The sequence below is a fragment of the Nycticebus coucang genome, chromosome 18 (assembly GCF_027406575.1).
Source record: "Nycticebus coucang isolate mNycCou1 chromosome 18, mNycCou1.pri, whole genome shotgun sequence".
In the NCBI taxonomy this organism is placed as follows: Eukaryota; Metazoa; Chordata; class Mammalia; order Primates; family Lorisidae; genus Nycticebus; species Nycticebus coucang.
In genome coordinates, this window is record NC_069797.1 from 63,984,211 (window position 1) to 64,008,887 (window position 24,677).

The 24,677-nt window shown below is 43.6% G+C and overlaps 1 protein-coding gene and 1 pseudogene across 7 annotated transcripts in view; both read right to left on the reverse strand.

Annotated features, from left to right (window-relative positions):
• Positions 1–776: 776 nt before the first annotated feature.
• Positions 777–24,677, reverse strand: part of STRADA (STE20 related adaptor alpha) — a 33,972-nt gene continuing 10,071 nt past the window's right edge. The window contains exons 2-13 of one of the 6 annotated variants that reach the window (XM_053567888.1): positions 21,167–21,246; positions 18,598–18,655; positions 15,153–15,181; positions 9,099–9,201; positions 8,558–8,679; positions 7,229–7,337; positions 7,004–7,127; positions 4,634–4,805; positions 4,031–4,135; positions 2,284–2,525; positions 1,962–2,004; positions 777–1,688 (exon numbers count right to left, since the gene is read on the reverse strand). In XM_053567888.1, the coding sequence (XP_053423863.1) occupies positions 1,536–1,688; positions 1,962–2,004; positions 2,284–2,525; positions 4,031–4,135; positions 4,634–4,805; positions 7,004–7,127; positions 7,229–7,337; positions 8,558–8,679; positions 9,099–9,201; positions 15,153–15,181; positions 18,598–18,655; positions 21,167–21,202 (1,296 nt within the window). In that variant the 5' untranslated portion in view covers positions 21,203–21,246 and the 3' untranslated portion in view covers positions 777–1,535. Of the gene's footprint in view, positions 1,689–1,961; positions 2,005–2,283; positions 2,526–4,030; positions 4,136–4,633; positions 4,806–7,003; positions 7,128–7,228; positions 7,338–8,557; positions 8,680–9,098; positions 9,202–15,152; positions 15,182–18,597; positions 18,656–21,166; positions 21,247–24,677 lie in introns of those variants that run through there. The other 5 variants (XM_053567889.1, XM_053567893.1, XM_053567892.1 and 2 more) reach the window with 5 other exon arrangements.
• LOC128569636 (40S ribosomal protein S2-like) lies at positions 22,112–24,228 on the reverse strand (annotated as a pseudogene). Its single transcript, XR_008375430.1, has 2 exons — positions 23,515–24,228; positions 22,112–22,271 (listed from the first exon to the last, which is right to left on the reverse strand). The product of XR_008375430.1 is annotated as a 40S ribosomal protein S2-like (transcript).

The window sequence follows — 24,677 nt, forward strand, 5'->3', positions numbered from 1 at the left end:
CACCTTATGGTTAGTGTCATCCCCTTCACTTCAGCTCCTACCATTGCCCAAATCGAAGAGGATTTCTTTGTCTTTTTCTTTTTTAAACTGGTGTCAAAATTTCTGAGGAAAGGGAAAGTGAGGGTGTTTGATGGTTCAGAGTGGCTTAAGGGGAGGGGGACACTGAAGTGCCTGAGCTAAAGAAGGGCCCTTCCCCAAGGGACTGGCATGGGGGAAAGTGCCAGGCACAGTCTGGGAAGCACCAAGGGGAATACCCAGGTAGGAATCCTGGAATCCTGCCCCACTCACATTCCCTGCCGTGCAGTCAGCCAGGGCAGCTGTTTTTTAGGTTACTTGCTCTTTGGATATTGGTACCCAGGGTAAGGAGACACCCCAAGTCAGGTTACAGAACAAAACCTTTCACCTCCTTTCCAGCCAAGTGAGCATCTTCTGTCTTGACCCCTAGGGGCTGGTCTCTAGCACCTTTTAGACCTTTCCAGCCCCTAAGTGATTTGATGGCCACAGGCTAAAATTAAGTCTGGAAATTTTAGAGCCTTAATAGACAAATCTATTATGGTTTTTAAAATAAACTGGTCAATGTAATAAAGGAGGACATTGCTGTGCTTCCACAAACACTCGTGGACTTGCCTTTGGACAGCAAAACCAAAAAAAAAAAAAAAAAATGGACAGCAGAACCACTCTGCCTCTCACCTGAGACCACAGCCATCCTTGCTAGCATCAACACCAGGAAGCAGGTCTGTAGTCCCTGCACTGATGCAAACACAACATGCCAATTCTCCAATAGATTCTCTAAAAACTTTAATTTGTTCTGACAATGAAACTAACAGCATAAGGACTTAAGTCCTCAGGCTAGACAAGATGACATGGCCCTTGGGAAAGTGCCCAGGCCACTGACAGGAGGCATTAAGATGGATTCTTGGTGGGAAAGAATGAACTACACAGATGAACCCTGGGAAGGTTTTAGGTGTCAGGGCCCAAGTGAGAAGAACGGTAAGGGTGGACTGCCCCAGCCTTAACCTATACTTAAAGGGGCAGAAATACTCTTCCCTTCAATTATTAGGGAGGGGTCTGAGAGGAAGGGAGGAAGGTCACTTATTACTTGCTCCTTGTGGACCTGTAGGATCTACAAACATAGGAAAAGAATGGAATTAGCCTGGAAGGAAAGCAAGCATTGGGAAGAGGAGCTAATGGTTCTCTGAGTCAATGAGTCAAACCCTAGGCTTGGACTTCAGGGCCAGAGCAGCACTTCTCCCTTCTTAGAAGCTCACCTGAGCTCAACCTTGCAGGACTATCAGCTTTTGGACCCCACCTGGTTCCTGGTTGTTGGAATTCCTTCGTGTGTCAAAAGCCTTAGACCAGTGAAGAAAAGTCTCCCTAGGAATTTCTTTCGCTATCAGTCAGCAACCAACTTTCCTGGCAGAATGTTCTTTCTACCCAATCTGCACCCAGGAGGGTGGGAATGTGACCAGCCCTCAGAAAGGGCCTCCTGGAGGCCCCATGTCCCAGGCTGGAGAATGTGCACAGTCTGCAGAGGCTCAGAACTCCCAGTCATCCACCTCCAGCTCTTCCAGATTTGTAACCAGGCCAAAGATTCCACTGTGATCCTGAGACTGGCTGCCCTCAAAGTTGGTGATGGGGGTGACAGGACGAAGTAATTCAGGCAAAGCCTCTGAGGCACGTCGCTTGATCTGAGATGGGAGAGAGAGTTTGGTAATGGATCCTGTTGTTCTGGGTCCCAGGTCACCATGGGGCAAGGAACCATGGCCCAGTGACAGATGGACTATGGGAGCCAATGACTCCATAAGAGGAAGGAGCAGTGCCTTTGAGGCGCTTCAGAAACATGGTATTTCTCCAATTCAAAGGAAAGAGGGAAGAATACTTAAAGAGCCCCAAGCTAAAGGGATTGTGGGCAATTAGAACTAAAGGCAAGAAAAAGCAACCAAGGGAACGTGCAACTATACCTGCTTGAAGAAAGAGTGATTCAAGAGAGTGCTGGCACTTGGCCTGGAGAGAAGGGGGAAGAGAGAATAACATCACCACTGTGCCCCAGAGTCCCAAGTCCTGCTTGCTTATTCCTTATCCTCAAGGTCCCTCTACTTCTTCCCTCAGCTCATCACGGAAGAATAGCCAGAGCCCCTCAGGCTGGCTTCTTAGCACACCAGGTGCTGTCCCACTGGCTATGGTGCTCCAGAAACTTTGAAAGGTGTATCCTTCCAATCCTGGCCCTAACTCCAGTGCTCCCCCTGTGCTCCCCAAAGTTCAGCCCCAGGCCAGCAGGGATACCTTGCATCAGGGTTGCGCTGAAGGCACTGCTCCACAAAATGGTGGAAATGGGGGGAGAAGGTTCGGTGGTAAGGGTGGGAAGGTGAGTCACCATTGGAGGGCCGGGGGTTGCTGGTGGTCAGGTTCTCACTCAGGCCAGGGTTGGCTGCTGAGCGTGAGCGGCTCATGGTCAGCTCCTCAGCGGGGATGGTGCTAGTATCCAGTAGGCAGGGCACTGTGCCATTCAGTTTTTCCAGCAGCATCTGGGGAGGACAGAGCCGGGCCTGGGCTAGAAGGGGGCCCTTAAAAGGTCTTTAGGGTCTCATCAAAAATATATTTTCCCCAATATACAAAAGTGATCTTTTGGGGCTAAAGGAAAGATGAAAATGGAGTAAGTCTGACTTTTCCATAGGAATGCTGACCACTGGTCTTGCCTCTACACCCTAGGTAGGCCAACATGAAAAGGAGGAGCAAAGGGATTGCACAGAAGTCTCCCCTTTCACATGGCTGGGAGGAAGCACTCACAGCTTCCTCTCCCACCTTATAAGGCATCAAATTGTTTGTGCTGTAGAGCCTTTGCCCTGGGGTGGAAGCAGCAACTTGGTTGGCTTCCTTGAAGCCCAGCCTGTCTGCCATGCCCAGGTGGATGGAAAGAGGTTTGTATTTTAGGGCCTGCTGTATTGCATTCTGGGTTGTCACTGCAGCAGGCCGAATGAAGCAATATGCCCAGGGGTAGGACAGGCCAAGCAACAGGAAGCTGTAGGGGGCATGAATAGGAGTTGAACTTGCAGAATGGAGGTTCTGTTCTGTTGGCCAGAATGTGGTGGCATGGACTCTGAGAAGTGAGGGAATTCTAAATTAGAAACTGACTGGCTATATTTATCAAGGTAGGAAGATAGAACATATTTTATAAGTTTATAAAAACTGGCTGGCGTGATTGATAGTATTTCAACTACATGTGGTATGTGGGCCTCAATTTGTACTCCTGCTGCTAGGCTCCCCTCCCCCAGCTGAATGCCTTCATTACAGCATTTACCATATGGACAGAAAACAGAGTTCCACAACCCTCAACCCTGTGGAGCTTTTTTGTTTTTTCAGACAGGGTGTCACTCTGTCACCCTTGGAAGAGTACCATGGCATTATAGCTCACAGCAACCTCAAACTCTTAGGTACAAGTGATCCTCTTGCCTCAGCCTCCTATGTAGCTGGGACTACAGGTGCCCATCACAATGCCCAGCTATATCTTTTTAGAGATGGACACTTGCTCTTGCTCAGGATGGTCTCGAAATCCTGAGCTCAGGGGATCCACTGGGCTCAGCGTCCCGGATTATAGGTGTGAGCCACCATACCCAGCCCCCGTGGAGCTTCTTGAAAGGACTGTGGGCTCACAGTGCCTGTAGCTCAGTGGTTAGGGCACTGGGCACATACACCGGGGCTGGCAGGTTCAAACCTGGCCCAGGCCTGCTAGACAACAATGATAACTACAACAACAACAACAAAATAGCCAGGTGTTGTGTCAGACACCTGTAGTCCCAGCTACTTGGGCGGCTGAGGCAAAAGAATTGTTTAAGCTCAAGAGTTGGAGGTTGCTGTGAGCTGTGATGCCATGGCACTCTACCAAGGGTGACATAGTGACACTCTGTCTCAAAAAAAAGAAAGGACTGTATCTTTCATCTCGATATCCCTGGTCAGCATCCTGAGGATAACAGATAATCAATAGACATTTGTGGAAGGCAGGCAGGAAGGAAACATTGGGGTGTAAACTCACCTGGGTAGCAGGCATATCCTTAAAAGGGACATGGCCATTGGCCAGTTCACAGGCTGTGATTCCCACACTGTAGATATCAGACTTGGCATCGTAACCCTGAAGATTCTAAGTCAGGGACAAAAAGGACACAGATGACTTCATTAGTAGCCTTGGTCCTGATTCTTAGAAGGGTAGAGCTGAGGAGAGGAAAAGAATGCCTGTTCCCAAGTCAGGGCAACTGCCTATGACTCTCCTTGCCTGTACTACTGAGGATTAACTGTTACGAGGAGCAAAAGTTTGGCAATGCTGTGTGATGAGCAGGAAGAAGCACCAGCCCCATGCTCCCACTCAGTGTAGGGATCTAGAGAGCACCAAGGATTTCCAAAATGCTCACTATTCCCACTATTCTCCCAGTGGGAGAAGATCACTGAAGGGAGCAGAACTAGTGTCAGGTACTATTTCAGACCCACGGAGGGGAAAGCACATCTGTATTACGAGAGGACTCCCTCAGGGAATCCCTCACTACACTCAGAAGTAGGCAGTACCCCCCACCCTAGGAAATTCCTCAAGGCTTCCTTGGGAAGTTGGTGGAGGATGAAGCTCCTCAGGACCCAGTGCACAGACCTGCTGGAGGACTTCCGGGCTGAGCCAAGGCAGAACCTTGATACTGTACTTGGGAAAATCGTGGACCACACGCTGCCGCTGCCCATGGCTGATCATGCTGAGGTTGCTGCGTAAACCAGACAGGTAGACCTTCCCATCCCCGGAGACGAGAATGTGGCTGGCTTTGACACTCCTGGGGGGGGAAAAGGGGAAGATGTCATGGGCAACAGGAGCTCCTCACACTTAAACCTTTGGTCTAAACATACTAGATATGGTCAGGGCTCTCCCCTGGGTACATAGTTTATATGTCCATAAACACTTTATTTTTATTTTATTTTATTTTTGTCCATAAACACATTTTTAAGAAAAATTTCAAACCTACTCACACAAAAAGAAAATAGCATGACTCCATTTACATATCACCAAATTTAAAAATGTTTCTAAATCCTGTTAAGTTCTCTGTTATGCTCATAGACAAGCTCTTCCCCCCACCTCCCACTAAGTGCTTTTAATCTATTCTTTTACTTATAGGCATTCTTCTAAAGTAGTGGTTCTTAACCTTCCTAAAGCCGGGAGGTATTTTCATTGTTACAAAGGGGTCGTGGCCCACAGGTTGAGACCCACTCTTCTAAAGTATACCACTGTTTTGTATGCATTTATTTTACTTTATTTATTTTTTTTGAGATAGAACCTCAAGCTTTCCCCCTGGGTAGAGTGCCATGGCATCATAGCTCACAGCAACCTCTAACTCTTGGGTTCAAGTGATCCTCTTGCCCCAGTTTTTTCTATTTTTAGTAGACAAGGAGTCTCAGTTTTGCTCAGGCTGGTCTAGAACCAGTGAGCTCAAGCAATCCACCTACCTCGGCCTCCCAGGGTCCTAGGAATACATGCATGAGCCACTGCACTCAGCCTGTATGCATATTATTTTAAAGGTACCTAATGATCTTGTTGTATCCATCTAATTTTTCCTTTTTCTCTCAGTGCAATGGTTTCAAAATCCATCTGTGCTGCTCTCTGTGAACATCTAATCTTTGCTTCCTGCTGCCACCAACCCTGGGATGGGATCTAAGGTTTTCACTCCTCAATTCTTCCATGGAGGGACTCTCACACTACACCTCTAACCAGCGCAAATATGAATAGTGACATCTACATACATGTCCTCTGATTGGCCTACATGAGGGTTTCTTTTTTTTTTTATTTTTATTTTTTATTTTTTTGGTTTTTGGCCGGGGCTAGGTTTGAACCCACCACCTCCAGCATATGGGACCGGCACCCTACTCCTTGAGCCACAGGCGCTGCCCTGCATGAGGGTTTCTTTGAGGTGTATATCCAGAGGCAGGATCGAAGGTACCATGACCCTGACTGGCTATATCAGGCCATCTTTCACTATCTTTTCACATCCTTACCACACTGGGCCTCACCCAGCCTCCTGACCACTGCTAGTATGATGTATAAAGTGATATCTCATTTTCATTTGCTTTTCTCTGACTGGTGGGTTTGAGTGTCTGTTCTTAAAACTGTTAGTCTTGGGGTTTCTTTTTTTGTAAACTTCCTATCTTTTGCCCATTTTTCTATTGCTTTGCTAACCTTTCCTTGTTGATTTGCAAGATTTACTAATCTCCTCTGTGTTTTAGACAAAACTAACTAACATCTTCCATTCTGTCACCTGTTTCTTAACTTTGTTCATGGTGTACTTTACTGGATAAAAATCTTTAACCTTGATATAATGAAATCATTGATTTTTTGCCTTATGTTTTGTGCTTTTAAAATGTTGAGACATTCTGTGCTTCAGGTCACATGCTGAGGTTGTGATGATTTTATTAAAATAATAAAATAAAATGTAAAGGTCACAGATTTCAGGTCACATGCTGAGGTTGTTTCTATTTTATTAAAATGATAAAATAAAATAAAATGTAAAGTATTTCCTTACATTTCCTTCTATTAAAATCTTTAGTTTTACATTTTACATCTAAGCCTTCCTTCCATCTAGAGTCCTCCTTCGTATGTAGAGTTAGGTAGTGCTCTAATCTCATTATCTTGCTAACTATGTACCAATTTTCCTGATAGCACCTACTAAGCAATCTGTCTTTGCTCTGGTCTCTCAGCACAGGACCAACACTGGGCACAAGGAAGGAGGCACCAGGTGGGGGATGTTGGTCTACTTTAGAAGTTCCTTTCACACAATACTCAGGACCAACCTTCTCAGTAAAGAGAAAGTCAATAGCTTTAGCACTACCAGGCTAACTGACTGTACCAAGTCATGTCCTAGGCTCATGTGAAGATCCTTAATTTTAAACTCTGGCTTTACTAATGTTAGTCAAACTTCATCTATTTGCCTGAAGGCTCACAGATTCCCACTCTAGTAAAGGGTGAAGTTGCCTAAGAATGTACCTGTGTACATATCCCATGTGGTGGATATAGTCGAGGGCCTTCAACACCCCCTGCAGGATGTAGGCAATCGCCAGTTCATTCATGCCATCCATGAAATGTGTACAGATGAGATCCTTTGCAGAACCTGAAGAAGGGAATTATAGGAAGGTAGCAAAAGGTAACAGTCCTAGGAAAACAGCACATAGGCAATTTGACAAAAAAGTCCTTAGCACCTTTCCCACTCACCATATGCCATGAATGATGTGACAACCCACAGCTCATTGTCTGCAATAAAGGTGGCTTGATATGGCACAATATTGGGATGGTTGAAGAGTTTAGAGACATGAAGCTCTCCCTGAAAGTAATGACAAAGCTAAGTCAGAACCAAGGGGCACTGAAAAATGACACTCAATGTGAAGGTGGCAACATGAAGAACATGATAGTACTTGCTGGATGCTCTTCTTAGGGTCCTAGGACCACCCTAAGTATGTACCTTCAGATACTGCTTTGCTGGCTTCTGCCTCAGCGTGGCCCCACAAACCAATCCTAATGTACCTCAAGAAACAATCCCCCACCAAACAGGGAAACTGCTGACAACACAGCAGAAGGTCCCAGTCTGCCCACTTAGAGATGCTGAATCAAAGTACTGACTAAAGACTTCTGAAGTTATGAGATTAGCTCAATTTCAAGCACAGCATACAGAACTCCTCTTTAAGATAAGAAAACAAGGCTCAGAACCATAGCTCAAGCGGCTAGGGCACCAGCCACATACACTGGAGCTGGCGGGTTTGAATCCAGCCCAGGCCTGCCAAACAACAATGACAACTACAACCAAAAAATAGCTGGGTATTGTTGGGGGTGCCTGTAGTCTCAGCTACTTGGGAGGTAGAGGCAAGAAAATCACTTATGCCCAAGAGTTTGAGGTTGCTATGAGCTGGGACGCCATGGCACTCTATCCAGGGCAACAGCTTGAGATTCTGTCACAAAAAGAAAAAAAAAAAAAGGTAAGAAAACAAGAACTATTTTTCTATTGTAAAAGTACTAAATGAAAATAATAATCACTAAAAATTAGAAAATATTTTTCAGCCAGGTGTGGTAGCTCACACCTGTAATCCTAGCACTCTGGGAGGTGAAGGCCAGTGGATCCCTTGCACTCAGGAGTTTGAGACCAGCCTGAGCAAGAGTGAGACTCCATCTCTACTAAAAAACAGAAAAAGTGGCCAGGCATTAGTTCCATTAGTAGCTATAGTCCCAGCTACTCAAGAGGCTGAGGTAGGAGGATGGCTTGAACCCAGGAGTTCAAGGTTGCTGAGAGCTAATGTCAGCAACTAATGTCATGGCACTCCAGCCTAGGCAAAAGAGTCAGATTCTGTCCCAAAAAACAACCAAATAACAACAAAAAAAGGGATCTGACTGCATTTCAGCTCAATCCTTAGTATTGAATGCCCCAAATTTTCCTTTGAAAGAATGACAACATTTGGTTTACCTTCCTTTCCTAACAGGTACTCTCAGAGGATTGATGTGAGAGGTGACTTACTCACCCTCCCTCCAAGTGTCACACTCATGTTTTATTACCTGCAAGAATGTCACCATCTCGTTGGAACAAGCTTCTAGGTTAATCCTTCGTACTGTCACGTACTCCCCCGTTGGTTTGTACCTTGCTAGATTCACTGTCATCAGATCCTCAAATCCTTTGCCTAAAAGGAAAGAGGAATACCACAAGCAAGGACAAGAGCAACAAAAGTTATTATTTTCCTTAAAGAAAAAGGACTTGCTTTCAAAGAAAAACTCAAGTTAAAAATCTCATTACTGTCACTTTCATAGCTGACATTTCTTGATTTTTCTCTTCTCAGTTCCTTCTCAGCCAACCATTCCAACTATGACTCAGGACACCAGAAGTAAACAGGCACAAAGAAAAAATGGCAAAAGAGCGTCTCTCCCGGAAACTTGATCTCTTTCCATACTTGGCAGAAGAAAACCAAACAACACCCACAAAAGCCAGTTCTGTCACCATGTATCCTCCTAATTGCTGGCCTCTGGTGCACATTCATCTGGGGATGCTGATAAAGCTATAGCTGTCCCTGGAAAGAGAGTACTGACAATCCATGGACATTACCTATAATGGTGAGCAGCTCATAACACCCTCCCTCTGGCAGAAAGCTACTCATGATCTCTTGTTTAGAGAAGGATGCTATCGACTCTGAGCTCGCCTCATTGGTCTAAAGAAAAAGAAAAATAGGTTAATACAGAAAGCTGGGGGTGAGATAGGACTGGGTTAGAGGTGGTAATTCAGATAAATGAGAGACTGGCATCCAAACACATACAAAATACAATATCACATGTTCAAGGTAGTAGTCAGCACTGATATCAAAGCAAGTATTAGGACTGTCTAAAAAAGGGGAACAAGGACCTGTTAAGTCAACTGTTAACCTGCTTGTCCTTTCTAACAAACTGGCTCATGTACAGAAAACTATCAATTTCTTACTTGGGGATAAATATGTCCAGAGAAAGAATGGCATGCTCAGAAAAGAGAAGGAAAAATTAGCCAGCTGTGGTAGTGCATGCCTACAGTTTCAGCAACTGGGGAGGCTGTGGCAGGAAGATGACGTGAGCCCAGGAGTTTGAGGCCGCAGTGAGCTATGATGATGTCACTGCACTCTAGCCCAGGAGACAAAGCAAGACCCTGGCTCAAGAAAACAAAATAAAACAAAGAATACAGAGAGAGAGAGAGAGATGGATGAAGAGGTAGAGGTTCTCCTGAATTTCTTGCTGTATTAGGCTCTCATTTTTAAGGTCCTGACTACGAGATCCCAAAGGGTAAAACACTAAATCTTGCTCTAGGGGAAATGTGGTGAGGAGTAGACCCCTGCTTAGCAAACCAAGAGTGAAGTAAGAGAACAACTGATGTCTGATCTGAAACCTGGATGTCAGTCGAGTCTCAGGCATCTCCAGGCTGCAGAAGCAGCCTGTTCCCTCCTTCCTGCCCACTCAGGCTGTGCATGAAGCTGGAGCCCGGCCATTTAGGGTGTCACACTCTGGCTGTCAGTCCTGAAGATATCCAGCAATGTCTGAGTGGTGAAAGCCAAACGCACGACAAACCAACAGCTCTTCTTTCAGCTTACTGGGCTTAGTTTCTTTCTTTAAATGATTTCTTTATATGATTTAAGGACTATATATATATATATATATATTTTTTTTTTTTTTTTTTTTTTTGTGGTTTTTGGCCGGGGCTGGGTTTGAACCCGCCACCTCCGGCATATGGGACCAGCGCCCTACTCCTTGAGCCACAGGCACCACCCAGGACTATATATATTTTTAAGACCTTCTTTCTTCAGAAGTGTGTTTAACTGAAATGGAGAAGCCTTAGGCCAGCTCATATTTCATATGCTGCATTCATAAGCCTGACTTCTAGTCAGAGAAAGATCTTTGTGAACATATGAAGGCTCTTGCCTCAGCACTAGCCATAGAGCGTGAGCTGCGAATGTTCTGACAAGGTAGTACCTGAACAACTACCAGGGAAGTGGCTCTGCAGAGGAAACCATTAAGATGCCGGTGTACTCCACCTGTTATTTAACCATAATATGCTTTCCAGAGCACTTTTCCACTGTGTACAATCTTCACAGCTCAGTGGAATAGATGGGGCAAACATGGTCTCTGGTATTTTTGTTTTGTTTTTAGACAGTCTCACTCTGTGACCAGGCTAGAGTGCTATGGCATTAGCCCAGCTCACTGCAACCTTAAACTCCTGATCCAAGCAATCCTCCTCCCTCAGCCTCCCAAGTAGCTGGGGCTATAGGTACGTGCCACAATGCCCAGCTAATTTTTCTAGTTTTAGTAGAGACGGGGTTTCACTCTCACACAGGCTGGTCTCAAACTCCTGAGCTCAAGCGAGCAATCTTCCTGTCTTGACCTCCCAGAGTGCTAGGATTTTTTCTTTCTTTCCTTTTTTTTTTTTTTTTGTGGAGACACAGTCTTACTCTGTTGCTCCCAACAGAGTGCCATGGTGACAGCCTAGTTCATAGCAACCTCAAACTCCTGGGTTCAGGCAATCTTCCCACCTTGGCCTCTCAGAGTGCCAGAAATATAGACGTGGGTCCCAACACCTTGGCCCTCCATTTCTTCAGTAACAAAAGTGAGGGTCAAGGAGATTAAACAACTTGATCAAAATCAAAACATGAACACATGGCACAGATTTCAGGGCCCAGGCTCAAGCCAGTGAAGTTAACATACCACTCTGCTGGCTGATGTTTCCACTGCATCAAGTTTCACAGTTGACAGTGTTTCATGAGGAAAGAAAACAAGTGAGATACTGCCTTCCTCACCACTTACCATGGGTTAGGTGGCACTGTAGGATCATTTCATTGCCACTGTAGCTTTCTAAAACTACCTTATCTTCAGAACAACCTTAAGAAACTGGTTACTAAATGCCAGTTACTTCATACAGGTGGGAGAGATACATAAAAAAGAGAAAGGCTGGGTGTGGTGGCTCATGCCTGTAATCCTAGCACTCTGGGAGGCCAAGTGGGTGGATTGCCTGAGCTCACGAGTTCGAGACCAGCCTGAGCCAGAGCAAGACCCCACCCCGTCTCTAAAAACAGCCAGGCATTGTGGCAGGTGCCTATAGTCTCAGCTACTTGGGAGACTGGGGCAAAAGAATCACTTGTGCCCAAGAGTCTGAGGTTGCTATGAGCTATGATGCCATGGGACTCTACCAAGGACGACAAAGTGAGACTGTCTTAAAAAAATAAAAAGAGAAAAAAAAAAAAATGGAGCAGCAATTTGAGCAAAAAGTCTAAGCCAAGAGCTCTGAAATGGTTACTCTTATCTATTTAAAATTTACAATGCTGGGTGGCGCCTGTGGCTCCGTGCATAGGGCACCGGCCCCATATACCAAGGGTGGCGGGTTTGAACCCAGCCCTGGCCAAACTGCAACAAAAAAATAGCCGGGCGTTGTGGCAGGCGCCTGTAGTCCCAGCTACTTGGCAGGCTGAGGCAAGAGAATCACCTAAGCCCAGGAGTTGGAGGTTGCTGTGAGCTGTGACACCACAAGGGCGATAAAGTGAGACTCTGTCTCTAAAAAAAATTAAAATTTACAATGCTAATTTAGTCTTGAAGTAGCCCTCTTCTCAACTTTGCTCCCCTAACTCTTTGCACTTATCCTGGCTCTGCAGATTCTGTTTTCTCAAATATTAATCTATTCCTCAATAAAATCAATGTCATCAGTTAGCAGAAAACTCTGAGGGCTGATTTTAGACCCAAACTACCTACTCTGTCTCTCTGATCTCATCCCATATCCCTCCCCACCACACAAACCAGCATGCTCTAGTCTTAGGAAACCTGCACTAACTGTCCCTTTGTTTGGACCCCTCCTTCCTTCTCCTGCCCCCATTATTTTCTCATCACTACCTCTTCCTTATCACTGAGGTCTTAGTTGAAATGTCATTTCCTCAGAGAAGACTGCCCAGCCCAAGTAGAGTAGACTGCAGACACTTTATTGCATTACCTTCCTTTATTTTCTTCTTGTCTGTCATGTTCACTGATGTATTCCCCAATGCCCAGAATGATGCTGGCAAACATTAAAAAAATAAATATCATCTAAGCAAAGTTTGAACTGAGTGGGTTTTCTGCCCATGACCTTTTCATTCCCATGGGCTGAAGAAGAGAACAGGGTAAACAGGCTCAACATAATGACCTATGCTGGAAATGCCAGATTCACACAACACATTCTCTAGATTCCCCTCTACTAGGGGCACTCTGCAGATCAGAGTCTGACACCTGCTTGTGAGAAAGTACTGCATTTTTTAGAAGGTAACAATATGGCCTTGCTGAGAAGAAACTACTTTGTATCCGAAGGTCTTTTCTCCTTTGACTTCTAAGCAAAATACTTAAAATAGCTATAATTTGAAAATGACACTATGAAGGACAGCTGAGTCCTGAGATTAAAATATTTATGATTTGTACTTTAAATAAATCCCTTTAGAAAAATTACAGATAGATACTTTTTAAAAAATTACCTATGTCCCTCTTGTCAGGAGGCACATAAGACATATTGTCTACCAGGGCAAACACTAAGACGTATTCTTGTTGAGCCTAGGTAGGGAGTGATTCATTAAACTACTGATGTTCTTAGTAACATGACAAACACGTCTATTATCTAGTAGTACAGAAAACTACTAAAACTAACTTGAAAGTGTTAGTTTTAGAGAATAAAATTCTTTAGGTAATTGGGAATATGAGTTTATGGACAATCTGGAATTTCATGAAATGAACTAGTCCAATGATAGCAACTACTCTGTCCCTAACTCACTGGAAATGATCCTAAAATGGAAGCTTTCTATTTTGGGGATCTTCTACAGGTCTAACTCAGCGCAAGACCGGACTTTATTTAGGAAAACAAATAAACAGGAAACAAAGGCAACATTTTGAAAGGAAGAGATCTGGTCTGACACTGCCACAAGAAAGGAAGATAGTTCATTATATTGTTTCAGATTTGGAAAAGATCTAAGTACAGATAAAAAGAAAAATATTTAGCCTATTCTCTTTAAACATAACATAGTTTAGTTACTATAATCTCATACTGCTTTGATAGAAATTAATTCTATCAAAGTCTTCTCAGTTTTCCCCACCATGGAAAGCATTTTATTCATCTTGATGCATTCAAAAAATACTTAAGCTACTGATATCCAGAAATGACCATAAAATAACTTTGTTTACAACAATACTTATGAAATGCAACCCAAAATATTCAATTTCCCACAGGTTTCACACAGGATAACTTTTGATATGATATAAACAACTGTGAAAATTAAAAAATTAAATATAATTGGCATTGTATTCTGGAAAAATACCTGACTGATCCTATGGAATACTTTTTTGGTCTCCTCATTGGAAAATATTTGAATCTGATAGAAGGGTGCTCCTGATTAGCAGACTACATAAGCGCAATCAAAGCTTTACTCAAAGAAAAATGCCTAGTCAACATCATCATCCTTTACTCAGCCTTGGGGCTGCCTGCAAAGATAACAAATGTTTGTAATCTGAACAGAATTATAAGTCTCCATGGAGAGGGGATCTTATCCTCTCTCTTTAGAAGACAATGGCAATATTTTACAAAATACCTTGGCATATTGTGTACATCTGGTGCTATTTAGGTAAAATAAATTAGAAGAGAATCTCTCAGCTTTCACCAATGAAGAAAGTAAATGTTCTGTTTTGTACTTTTTAATTTTTTTTAATTTATTTTTAATTAATTAATTAATTAATTTCTTTGAGACAGAATTTTATTATGTCGTCCCTCGGTAGAATGCAGTAGCGTCACAGCTCACAGCAACCTCAAACTCTTGGGCTTAAGCGATTCTCTTGCCTCAGCCTGCCAAGTAGCTGGGACAACAGGCACCCGCCACAACACTGGTTATTTTTTTGTTGCAGTTGTCGTTGTTTAGTAGGCCTGGGCCCGGTTCAAACCTGCTAGCCTTGGTGTATGTGGCTGGTGCCCTTATCACTGAGATACGGGCACCAAGCCATGTTTTGTATTTTTTAATTTTGTTTTTATTTTTAAGGTAGGATTTGAGGTCTAGCTTTATTATCTAATTATCTGTACTACCTCTGTGGACTGAAATCTATTATTAATAGACTTAATGATAAAAAATTTAATATCACCATGCACTAAGAGATAACCACATTTCACATTGTTTCAGGTACTTTTGGGGGGGGAGGTGATAGTAGGTGATTGGTAGGGTTGGGAAGGGGAGAAGACCTTGATCTCCAGAAAAGACAAAAACGTGCCTGAGACCTTTCTTTAGTTTTCAAATTACACATCCAAGTCTTTTTTTTTTTTTTTTGTAGAGACAGAGTCTCACTGTACCGCCCTCGGGTAGAGTGCCATGGCGTCACACGGCTCACAGCAACCTCTAACTCTTGGGCTTACGCGATTCTCTTGCCTCAGCCTCCCGAGCAGCTGGGACTACAGGCGCCCGCCACAACGCCCGGCTACACATCCAAATCTTTCCTGGGTGAAACCTGAATCTCCACGAGCAAATGAATTATACTACAAATAAAACTCAATGACAGATTAGCAGAAACATAAAATGATAAGCCAACAAAACACAAACTTCCACAAGAAGTCATCTCCATGCAACAGCCATAATGCTAGAGCCAGGAAGTCACTTACTTTTCTCCGAGTGTCACCCGGAGGCTGTTCTGGAGCAGAGAAATTGATTGTTGGCATTTTTGTTTTTTTTAGCAGAAGACACACCCACATTCAGAACAGTAATTATTGCAAGTAGGGCTATATTTATTAATAGAAACCACTTAAGAGTCATTATAGCAAAAGTGTCTGCAAAGCTACATATAAACACACACACACACAGATCCACAGTAAAAGCGCTGGAAAGATACAGGGTTTTAAACATGGAGCTATGGCTCTTTAAAACTTGGCAAGGCTACTGCTCTATAGGTATTCTTACTGGGTATAACTCAACTACTACAATTCTGGTCCTAAAAACACTTTTAATCAGCACACATGTTATTTTGAATGGGCTGATTTCAGAGTCTTAAACTTTGTGAACAAAAAACTTATAAAGTTACAAAAGTGGTTAGCAATTTTACAGTGACTATAGGGGCTAAAACCAGATTTTTTTTTAAGAGGCAAAAAAGTTTTTAATATAGCAACACATATGAGGGGCCATTACCCAATCCACTTCTCCAAAATGAAATATATTCTATTCTGAATGCAAACAAAGCAAAGGCATTTTGGCACTCTGCTATACCTAGTAAAAATGAACAAAGCAAAAAAGACAACTGAAAAAAAAATAAATTAAAAAAAAAAAAAAGACAGGCTGGGTGCCTATGGCTCAAGCAGCTAAGGCGCCAGCCACATACACCTGAGCTGGCAGGTTCGAATCCAGCCTGGGTCTGCCAAACAACAATGACGGCTGCAACCAAGAAACAGCTGGGCATTGTGGCGGGTGCCTGTGGTCCTAGCTACTTGGGAGGCTGAGGCAAGAGAATCACTTAAGCTCAAGAGTTTGAGGTTGCTGTGAGCTGTGATGCCACAGCACTCTACCCAGGGCAAAAGCTTGAAATTCTGTCTCAAATTAAAAAAAAAGAGAGAGAAACACAGAGATCCTATGTTCAAGATACTGAAAACAAAACCCACTAATTCAATTCCCAAATACTAGGATATTTATAACTAGACTATCAAATTTCCATCAAAGAAAATGTTTACTTCATTTTTCTTTTCTTTTTTTTTTTTTTTTAGAGACAAGAGTCTCACTTTATCCCCCTCAGTAGAGTGCTAAGGCGTCACACAGCTCACAGCAACTTCCAGCTTCTGGGCTTAGGTAATTCTCTTGCCTCAGCCTCCCAAATAGCTGGGACTACAGGCGCCCGCCACAATGCCTGGCTATTTTATGTTGCAGTTTGGACGGGGCTGGGTTTGAACCCACCACCCTCAGTATATGGGGCCAGCGCCCTACTCACTGAGCCATAGGCGCCGCCCCTACTTCATTTTTCTTAAGAAATAAGTCTCAGTATGTTGTCCAGGCTGAACTTATACCCCTGGGCTGATGTGATTCTCCCACCTCATCCTCTCAAATAGCTAGAATTACAGGCATACGCCACCATGCCTGGCACAATGTTTATTTTTAAGCCATTTTATGACCATTAGTAATGGGAAGAAAATGAGAATAAAATCAAAATATGGATTTTTTTGTTTGTTTGTTTGTTTTTTGAGACAGAGTCTCAAGCTGTTGCCCTGGGTAGAATGTTATGGCGTCATAGCTCACAGCAACCTTGAGGCGATCTTCTTGCCTCAGTTTATCTACTTTTAGTAGAGATGGGATCTTGCTTTTGCTCAGGCTGGTCTCAAACTCATGAGCTCAAGGATTACAAGTACAGCCACGGAGCCCAGCCTTATTATTGTCTTTCTTTTTTTTTTTTTGCAGTTTTTGGCCAGGGCTGGGTTTGAACTCACCACCTCTGGTATATGGGGTTGGCACCCTACTCCTCTGAGCCACAGGCGCCACCCACCATATTATTTTCCTTTTAATGAATTTTTTTTTTTGCCCTAAATTATGAGAGTTCCCAAGAAGGGTCACTTTGAAAATGGCCAAACAGGAATGCTTGGGCCTGTTAAACCTCTAAGTTTACTTCTAAAAATCAACATTTAGGGGTGGCGCCTGTGGCTTGGTGGGTAGGGCACCAGCCCCATATATGGAGGGTGACAGGTTTGAACCTGGCCCCCGCCAAACTGCACCAAAAATTAGCTGGGCATTGTGGCAGGCGCCTGAGTCCCAGCTACTTGGGAGGCTGAGGCAAGAGAATCGTCTAAGCCCAGGAGTTGGAGATTGCTGTGAGCTGTAATGCCACACCACTCTACGGACGGCAATAAAGTGAGACTCTGCCTCTTTAAAAAAAAAAAAAAAAATCAACATTTAGATTTTACAATTAGAAGTTAACATTTTAGCCCTGACGGATTATTTCCTTTATTCTCCTAAGTCTCATAAGTTCTACACCATGAAAGAAATGAGTCAACTAATTGATCACTAAAATGCAAAACTTTTATATCATTGCTACCTTTGTCTTATTTTTTATTTATTTACTTATTTATTTTTGAGACAGAGTCTCAAGCTGTTGCCCTGGATAGAGTGCTATGGCATCACAGCTCACAGCAACCTCCAACTCCTGGGCTTAAGTGATTCTCTTGCCTCAGCCTCCCAAATAGCTGGGACTACAGGCGCCTGCCACAACACCTGACTATTTTTTGGTTGTAGTTGTCGTTGTTAGGGCAGCACCTGTGGCTCAGCAGGGTAGGGCGCTGGCTCCATATGCTGGAGGTGCAGGGTTCAAACCCAGCCCTGGCCAAAAACTGCCAAAAAAAAAAAAAAATCAGATGTAGTTGTCGTTGTTTGGCAGGCCTGGGCTGGATTTGAACCCACGAGCTCTGGTGTATGTGGCTGGCACCTTAGCCACTTGAGCTACAGGCTCTGAGCCATTTGTATTATTTTTTAAATCTTCAAGCCTCTTCAAGGCTAGAGACTTTAGACACTTAGTTTTTTGCCCTTAAAAATATGTATTTCAGGCTCAGCGCCTGTGGCTCAAGCGGCTACGACGCCAGCCATATACGCCTAAGCTAGCAGGTTCAAATCCAACCCGGACCCGCCAAACGACGACATCTGCAACCAAAAAAAAATAGCCGGGCGTTGTGGCAGGTGCCTATAGTCCCAGCTACTTGGGAGGCTGAGGCAGGAGAATTGCTTCAGCCCAGGAGTTGGAAGTTGCTGTGAGCTGTGATGCCACAACACTCTACCCAGGGTGACAACTTGAGGCTCTGTCTCAAAAAAAAAAAAAAAAAAAGTATTTCAAGACAAAAAGACTAAAGAAACATATGTGCCTTTAAGTAAATACTGGCTTTCTAACAATCAAGACAGGCCAAGGACAGTTGTTGAGTTAGTCCTCAAATCTTTGTGAAATAATGAATTCAAAAAGGAATCAAAACTAACAAGTATAGTTTATAGTTGCTCTAAGAATGGGCTAATTTCTATAAATTGATTTAGTCAACAAAAAAGTAGTGATATTTATCCTGTAGTTATGGCTAATTGCCATACTGTACTTACCTCCAAACAGTTCCAAATCTCTTAAGCCCTCAACAATGAACTTTTCCGAGACCCACCGCTAAAGAGGAAAACCCCAAAGAGAATTAGTATTTCTTCGGAGCCACAAGAAATTAGCTATTAGCCTTTAGACAGACAAAAACACAACTACAAAAACAGAATCATGCAGTACAGTTAGGATACATTTCTATGGAAATTTTTTGAAAAGAATCTTGAAGTCAATTAAAAACAATAAATTAATTCCTTTCTCTACTCTTCTTTGCCTAATTTGATGAATAGTTCTTAAATCTGATATATGAAAAATACATAGTACTGATTTTTTTTTTTTTTTTTTGTAGAGATAGAGTCTCACTTTACTGCCCTCGGTAGAGTGCTGTGGTGTCACACAGCTCACAGCAACCTCCAGCTCCTGGGCTTACGTGATTCTCTTGCCTCAGCCTCCCAAGCAGCTGGGACTACAGGCGCCCACCACAATGCCCGGCTATTTTTTTTGTTGCAGTTTGGCCGGGGCTGGGTTTGAACCTGCCACCCTTGGTATAGGGGCTGGCGCCCTACTCACTGAGCCACAGGTGCCGCCCCATAGTACTGATCTTAATAATGAAGATTGTTATGTCTTTTATATAAAACTACCTTTTCTGGACGGCGCCTGTGGCTCAAGGAGTAGGGCGCCGGTCCCATATGCCAGAGGTGGCGGGTTCAAACCCAGCTCCGGCCAAAAACCACAAAAAAAAAAACTACCTTTTCCATTCCATAGCTATCTATTACAGACACCTTGTATCATTAATGCCAATTTGAAAACAATCATTGGAATGCCCAACACAGAAAACAGGGATGGAACAGTAGTTTTTTACAAGTCTCTATTAGTTTGTAAAAGGAAACACTGAAAGCTGCATTTTCTTTTTATCAACTAAAGGTTCTAAAGATATCATCACTTAAAATTTTCTGCCATGTTCATGGGGCAGCACCTGTGGCTCAAGGAGTAGGGCGCTGGTCCCATATGCTGGAGGTGGCGAGTTCAAACCCAGCCCTGGCCAAAAAAAAAAAAAAAATGGGCGGCGCCTGTGGCTCAGTAGGTGGGGCGCCGGTCCCATATACCGAGGGTGACGGGTTCAAACCCGGCCCCGGCCAAACTGCAACCAAAAAATAGCCGGGCGTTGTGGCGGGTGCCTGTAGTCCCAGCTACTCGGGAGGCTGAGGCAAGAGAATCGCTTAAGCCCAGGAGTTGGAGGTTGCTGTGAGCTGTGTGAGGCCACAGCACTCTACCGAGGGCCATAAAGTGAGACTCTGTCTCTACAAAAAAAAAAAAAAATTTTTCTGCCATGTTCACTAGGATCAAACTAACAGGACCAGTCTATGGTTCACTTTACTGGCCTATTTCAAATGAGTATTAGATTTCCATCACACTGATCAGTGGCTTCATTTCACCTAAATTAGGCTATCTTGAAACAGACAAAAAGCTCATATTTAAAAGCAATGGAATCAAGATTATATTTCACGTAAGGACTGGTGTTAAAGTTTGGCCTGGGGGCATTCTTTCCACTGGGCAGAGTTCAAGCTAGGGAGACATTCCCTTTTCCCTCTTAATTAACAATGAATTTTATTCTTTCCAATATAAATTGTTCATACATACATGAACATAGGAAAAAGGAAGATTAAAATAACATTCAGAAATAAATTTGCATAATACAGATTATGAATTGGAACTATAGCATCATTTTCTGTCCTTTCATATAATTTTTTCTAAATTAAAAAAGAAATACCCTAAATAAAAAACTTAATATAAAAAATGGTATGTACTGTATCACAAAATGTAATTTATGCTGTAACATTTAAAGAGAGTGGTATACTCACAATGTCCCATAGCACTCACACAGTTACAAAATTTTAAAATAATTACTACTACATTCAGAAATTAAGTACTTGTTTATCAATAAAATAAGATTCTTTTTTTTTTTTTTTTTTTTTTTTTTTTTTGGCCGGGGCTGGGTTTGAACCCGCCACCTCCGGCATATGGGATCCGCGCCCTACCTGCTGAGCCACAGGCGCCGCCCAAAATAAGATTCTTTTTTATGAAATCATGGGAGCTAGTAAGAAGCTAAATCTAGTATTTGTTCATAAGGTTATTTTAGCTGATGAAATTTTGAGGTGTAATAAAATCTTTTATGTTCAAAATGTCTTCAACTGAAGCAAATGATTATACTTAGAAAAAAAGTGTTCCAGTAATTATAACTTCATACTGATTTTAAAAACATACATACGCATGGGAGATCATTAACAGTTACATTTGTACACTGAAAGGGGCCATCAACTCATTTAGTGTTGTACAACTGATATTCATAAAAATAAACCATCTTCTTGTTTCTTTTACACCAGACAAGCTAGTGGCAAATTTTGAGTCTTGTCAGCTTCTGTCTACAAACTCTGTTCTCAGGAGTGGAGGCTGCACTTCCTACATCCTTCACCTCTGTATGATTCTGAGCGTCACACAAACAAAGCCACTCATAATACGCCAAAGTACATTACTTTTCAGAACACAAAAATAGTAAAGCCAGAAGAATAGAAGAACACTCACCCTAATTCGCTCTGGTTTACTTACAAGAAAAGACATGAGTTCTCAATGTGTAGACTTATTTCAATTTCAAAACTTTAAACCTAAAAGAAGAATAGAAAAAGGCTAACTTAGCAAAATCTCCTTTTACAAAAATACCTATTAACAAAAACTTACTATGGGTCTACAATTCAAAGCACTGTACTAGAGGTATAAATTATTAAATAATTATTATTTTTATTTCCAAGACAGTCTCTGTTGCTCTGGGTATAGTGCCATGGCATCATAGCTCATAGCAACTTTAAACTCTTGGGCTCAAGAGATCAAGATCTTGGCTCAGCTTCTGTAGCTCAGTAGTCAGGGTGCCAGCCACATACACCAGGGCTAGTGGATTTGAACCTGGCCCAGGCCTGCTAAACAACGACAAAAGCAACAAAAAAATAGCTGGGCGTTGTGGTGGGCGCCTGTAGTCCCACCTATTTGGGAGGCTGAGGCAGGAGAATCACTTAAGCCCAAGAGTTTGAGGTTGCTGTGAGCTGTGACGCCAAGGCACTCTACTGAGGGCAACATAGTGAAACTGTGTCTCAATAAAAAAAAAAAAAAAAAAAAAGAGATCAAGATCTCTTGCCTTAGACTCCCGAGGACTACAGGCGCCCACAACAGCCAGTTAATTTTTCTATTTTTAGTAGAGATAGGGGTTTTGCTCTTGCTCAAGCTGGTCTTGAACTCCTGAGCTCAAGCAATCCATTCATCTCAGCCGTCCAGAGTGCTAGAATTATAGGCACGAGCCACTGTGCCTGGCAATTATTAGATTAAAAAGATTTACTTAGAGAAATATTCAGCGATGATAAACTTGGATGTGCTTTGGCCTAGTACATTCTGAAATTCTGTAATTTCTATAAAAGAAGTTTATTGTTATATGGTTTTCTTTTCTTTTTTTTTTTTTTTAACAGACTCAATTCATTTTATTATTGCATAGAAACCCTATGTTGTAGCCACAGCTAGAGCCTGGGTCCTCTGCACAGAGACTCTCAGTGAATTCTTGGTAAGGAGACTTGGTGAACACTGTCTCTTTCCAGAGATCAGGAGTGAGATAGCTGTAGGTCTTGGAAATGGCATCAAAAGTGGCCTTGGCGACTTCGCGGCGGGCCGACAGGCGCCACTGTGAGGCGTGCACCGGGACTTCACCCATTCCCGAGACAGACAGACTGAGAGGGAGAAAAGTATGGCCTTCAGGCATCTGACGACCTGGTCCTGGAATATCAGCTTTCCAAGCCAGATGTGGTATCTCAGTTAGAGGAAGCAGAAGAATTCTGGCCGTTGGAGAGAGGAATTCCTCAAGATACCTTTCCAGAATATCTTGGGCCTCAAATCAAAATTCAGCTGGATCCTCTTCCTGCCGAGAATCCCCTGATGAACATTGAGGTTGTTGAGGTCCTCACACTGAACCAGGAGGTAGCTGGTGCCTGGAATGCCCAGATTTGCGCTGTCTATGCTGAAGATGGGGTCCTGAATCCTGACATTCTCAAGGAGCCAGTATAACTGCTGGGCAAGCATCCAGCTGATCCTGAGGCTGCTCGTCAGAAATTTCAGCAATTTCATTATGGGAATGTGGTAGGTCCCCGAGAAGCCCTCACCTACCTTCGTGAACTGTGTCACCAGTGGCTGGAGCCTGACGTTCACTCCAAGGAGCAGATGCTGGAGTCCTGGTGCTAGAGCAGTTCCTGGGTGCACTACCTGGGAAACTCCGGATGTGGGTGGAATCACAGCATCCAAAGGACTGCAAAGAGGTGGCAGCCTTGGTGGAGGATGCCCTTGGATATATGAGGAGGAAGACCCCTACCAAGGAGGTAATGGCTCTGTCCAGGTGCCAGCCAGGAAGTTAAACAACAGTACATTGGCAGCATTAAGGGATACAGCACCCTTGTGCCACCTGACAAACAGACCTAAAGGTACTTTGTTTGGAGACATGAGCATCTGTGACAAGATTTTGTTATAGGATAAATGCTCTTTCATTACAGACGAAGAAACTTCACCAAGCCATTTGCTAGATGTTACACTGTGAGCTTGCTGCCCCTGACTTCCAGTACGATGTTTGTCTTTGAGCTACCTCCCTCCTGCTCTGACTGCAGGCAGGGAGAGTGAAGATGAAGCAAAGTAGTAGAGGTGAAGAAACCACCTCATGTGCCCTTTACCATTTTATGATGTTCTTAAAAGGTTGATCTCAATAGTCTTCGGAGCTGAAAACAAAATCACTGATTCTTCCTAACTCTACAACCCGACCCCCAAGAGATATCTTGAGCTTTTCTGATTTATTTTCCTTTTAATAAAATATTGAATGCCAAAAAAAAAAAAACAAAAACAAAAGTGGCCTTGGCAAAGTTGCCCAGGGTGGCAGTGCAGCCCCTGGCTGAGGTGTAGTGGTCATCAATCCAGCCATCATTAGCAGCTTCTTAGGCACAGGCGCTGAGACAATGCCAGTTCCTCTAGGAGCAGAGATGAGACGTACCAGCACAGAGCCACAGCGGCCTGTCACCTTGCAAGGAACAGTGTGAGGCTTGCCAATCTTATTCCCCCAGTAGCCTCTCCGCACTGGGATGATAGAGAGCTTGGCCAGGATGATGGCAACTCGGATGGCAGTGGCCACATCCTTGGAACACTTAACACCCAGACCAACGTGACCATTGTAGTCCCCAATAGCAACGAACGCCTTGAACCTGGTCCGCTGACCAGCGCGGGTCTTTTTTTGCACTGGCATAATCTTCAAAACTTCATCCTTGAGAGATGCCCCCAAGAAAAAACCAATGATCTCAGATTCCTTAATGGGCAGAGAGAAAAGATGTATCTCCTCCAGGGATTTGATCTTCATGTCCTTGACCAGGCGGCCCAGCTTGGTGACGGGCATCCACTCTTTGTCCTCGGCCTTGCCTCCGCGAGCTCTGCGGCCTCGGCCCTGGGCCCTGACCCTGGCCGCAACCCCAGCCACGGATGCTGCTGCCCAAGCCTCCATGGAAACCACCACAGCCTCCCATTCCAGGGCCCCCGGGGCCTCCAGGCCCTCCCGCTGCACCGGCGTCATCCACCATTTGGTGTTTTCATCAGAAAAGTAGAGCTTATTTTCATTTATTTATTATTGAGACACAGTCTTGCTGCTACCCTGGCTAGAGTATGGTGGCATCAATACAATTCACCACAATCTCAAACTCCTCAAGTGATCAAGGATTCAAGTGATTCTCTCACCTCAGCCTCCTGAGTAGCTGGGACTATAGGCATGTGCTACAATGCCCAGCTAATTTTTTCTATTTTTGTTTTTAGAGACAGGGCCTTGCTTTTGCTCAAGCTGGTCTTTAACTCCTGAGCTCAAGAGATCCTCCTGCCTCCACCTCTCACACAGTGTTAGGATTATTGGCATGAGCCACAAGGTCCAGCCTTGGTTTTCTTTGAATTTCTAGATTTCTCCTGACATGACCCCCATTGGCCCTTTCCCAGAAGCAATTACCTTTGATTCTTTTAAATGTTTGTCCTGTCTTTTTTT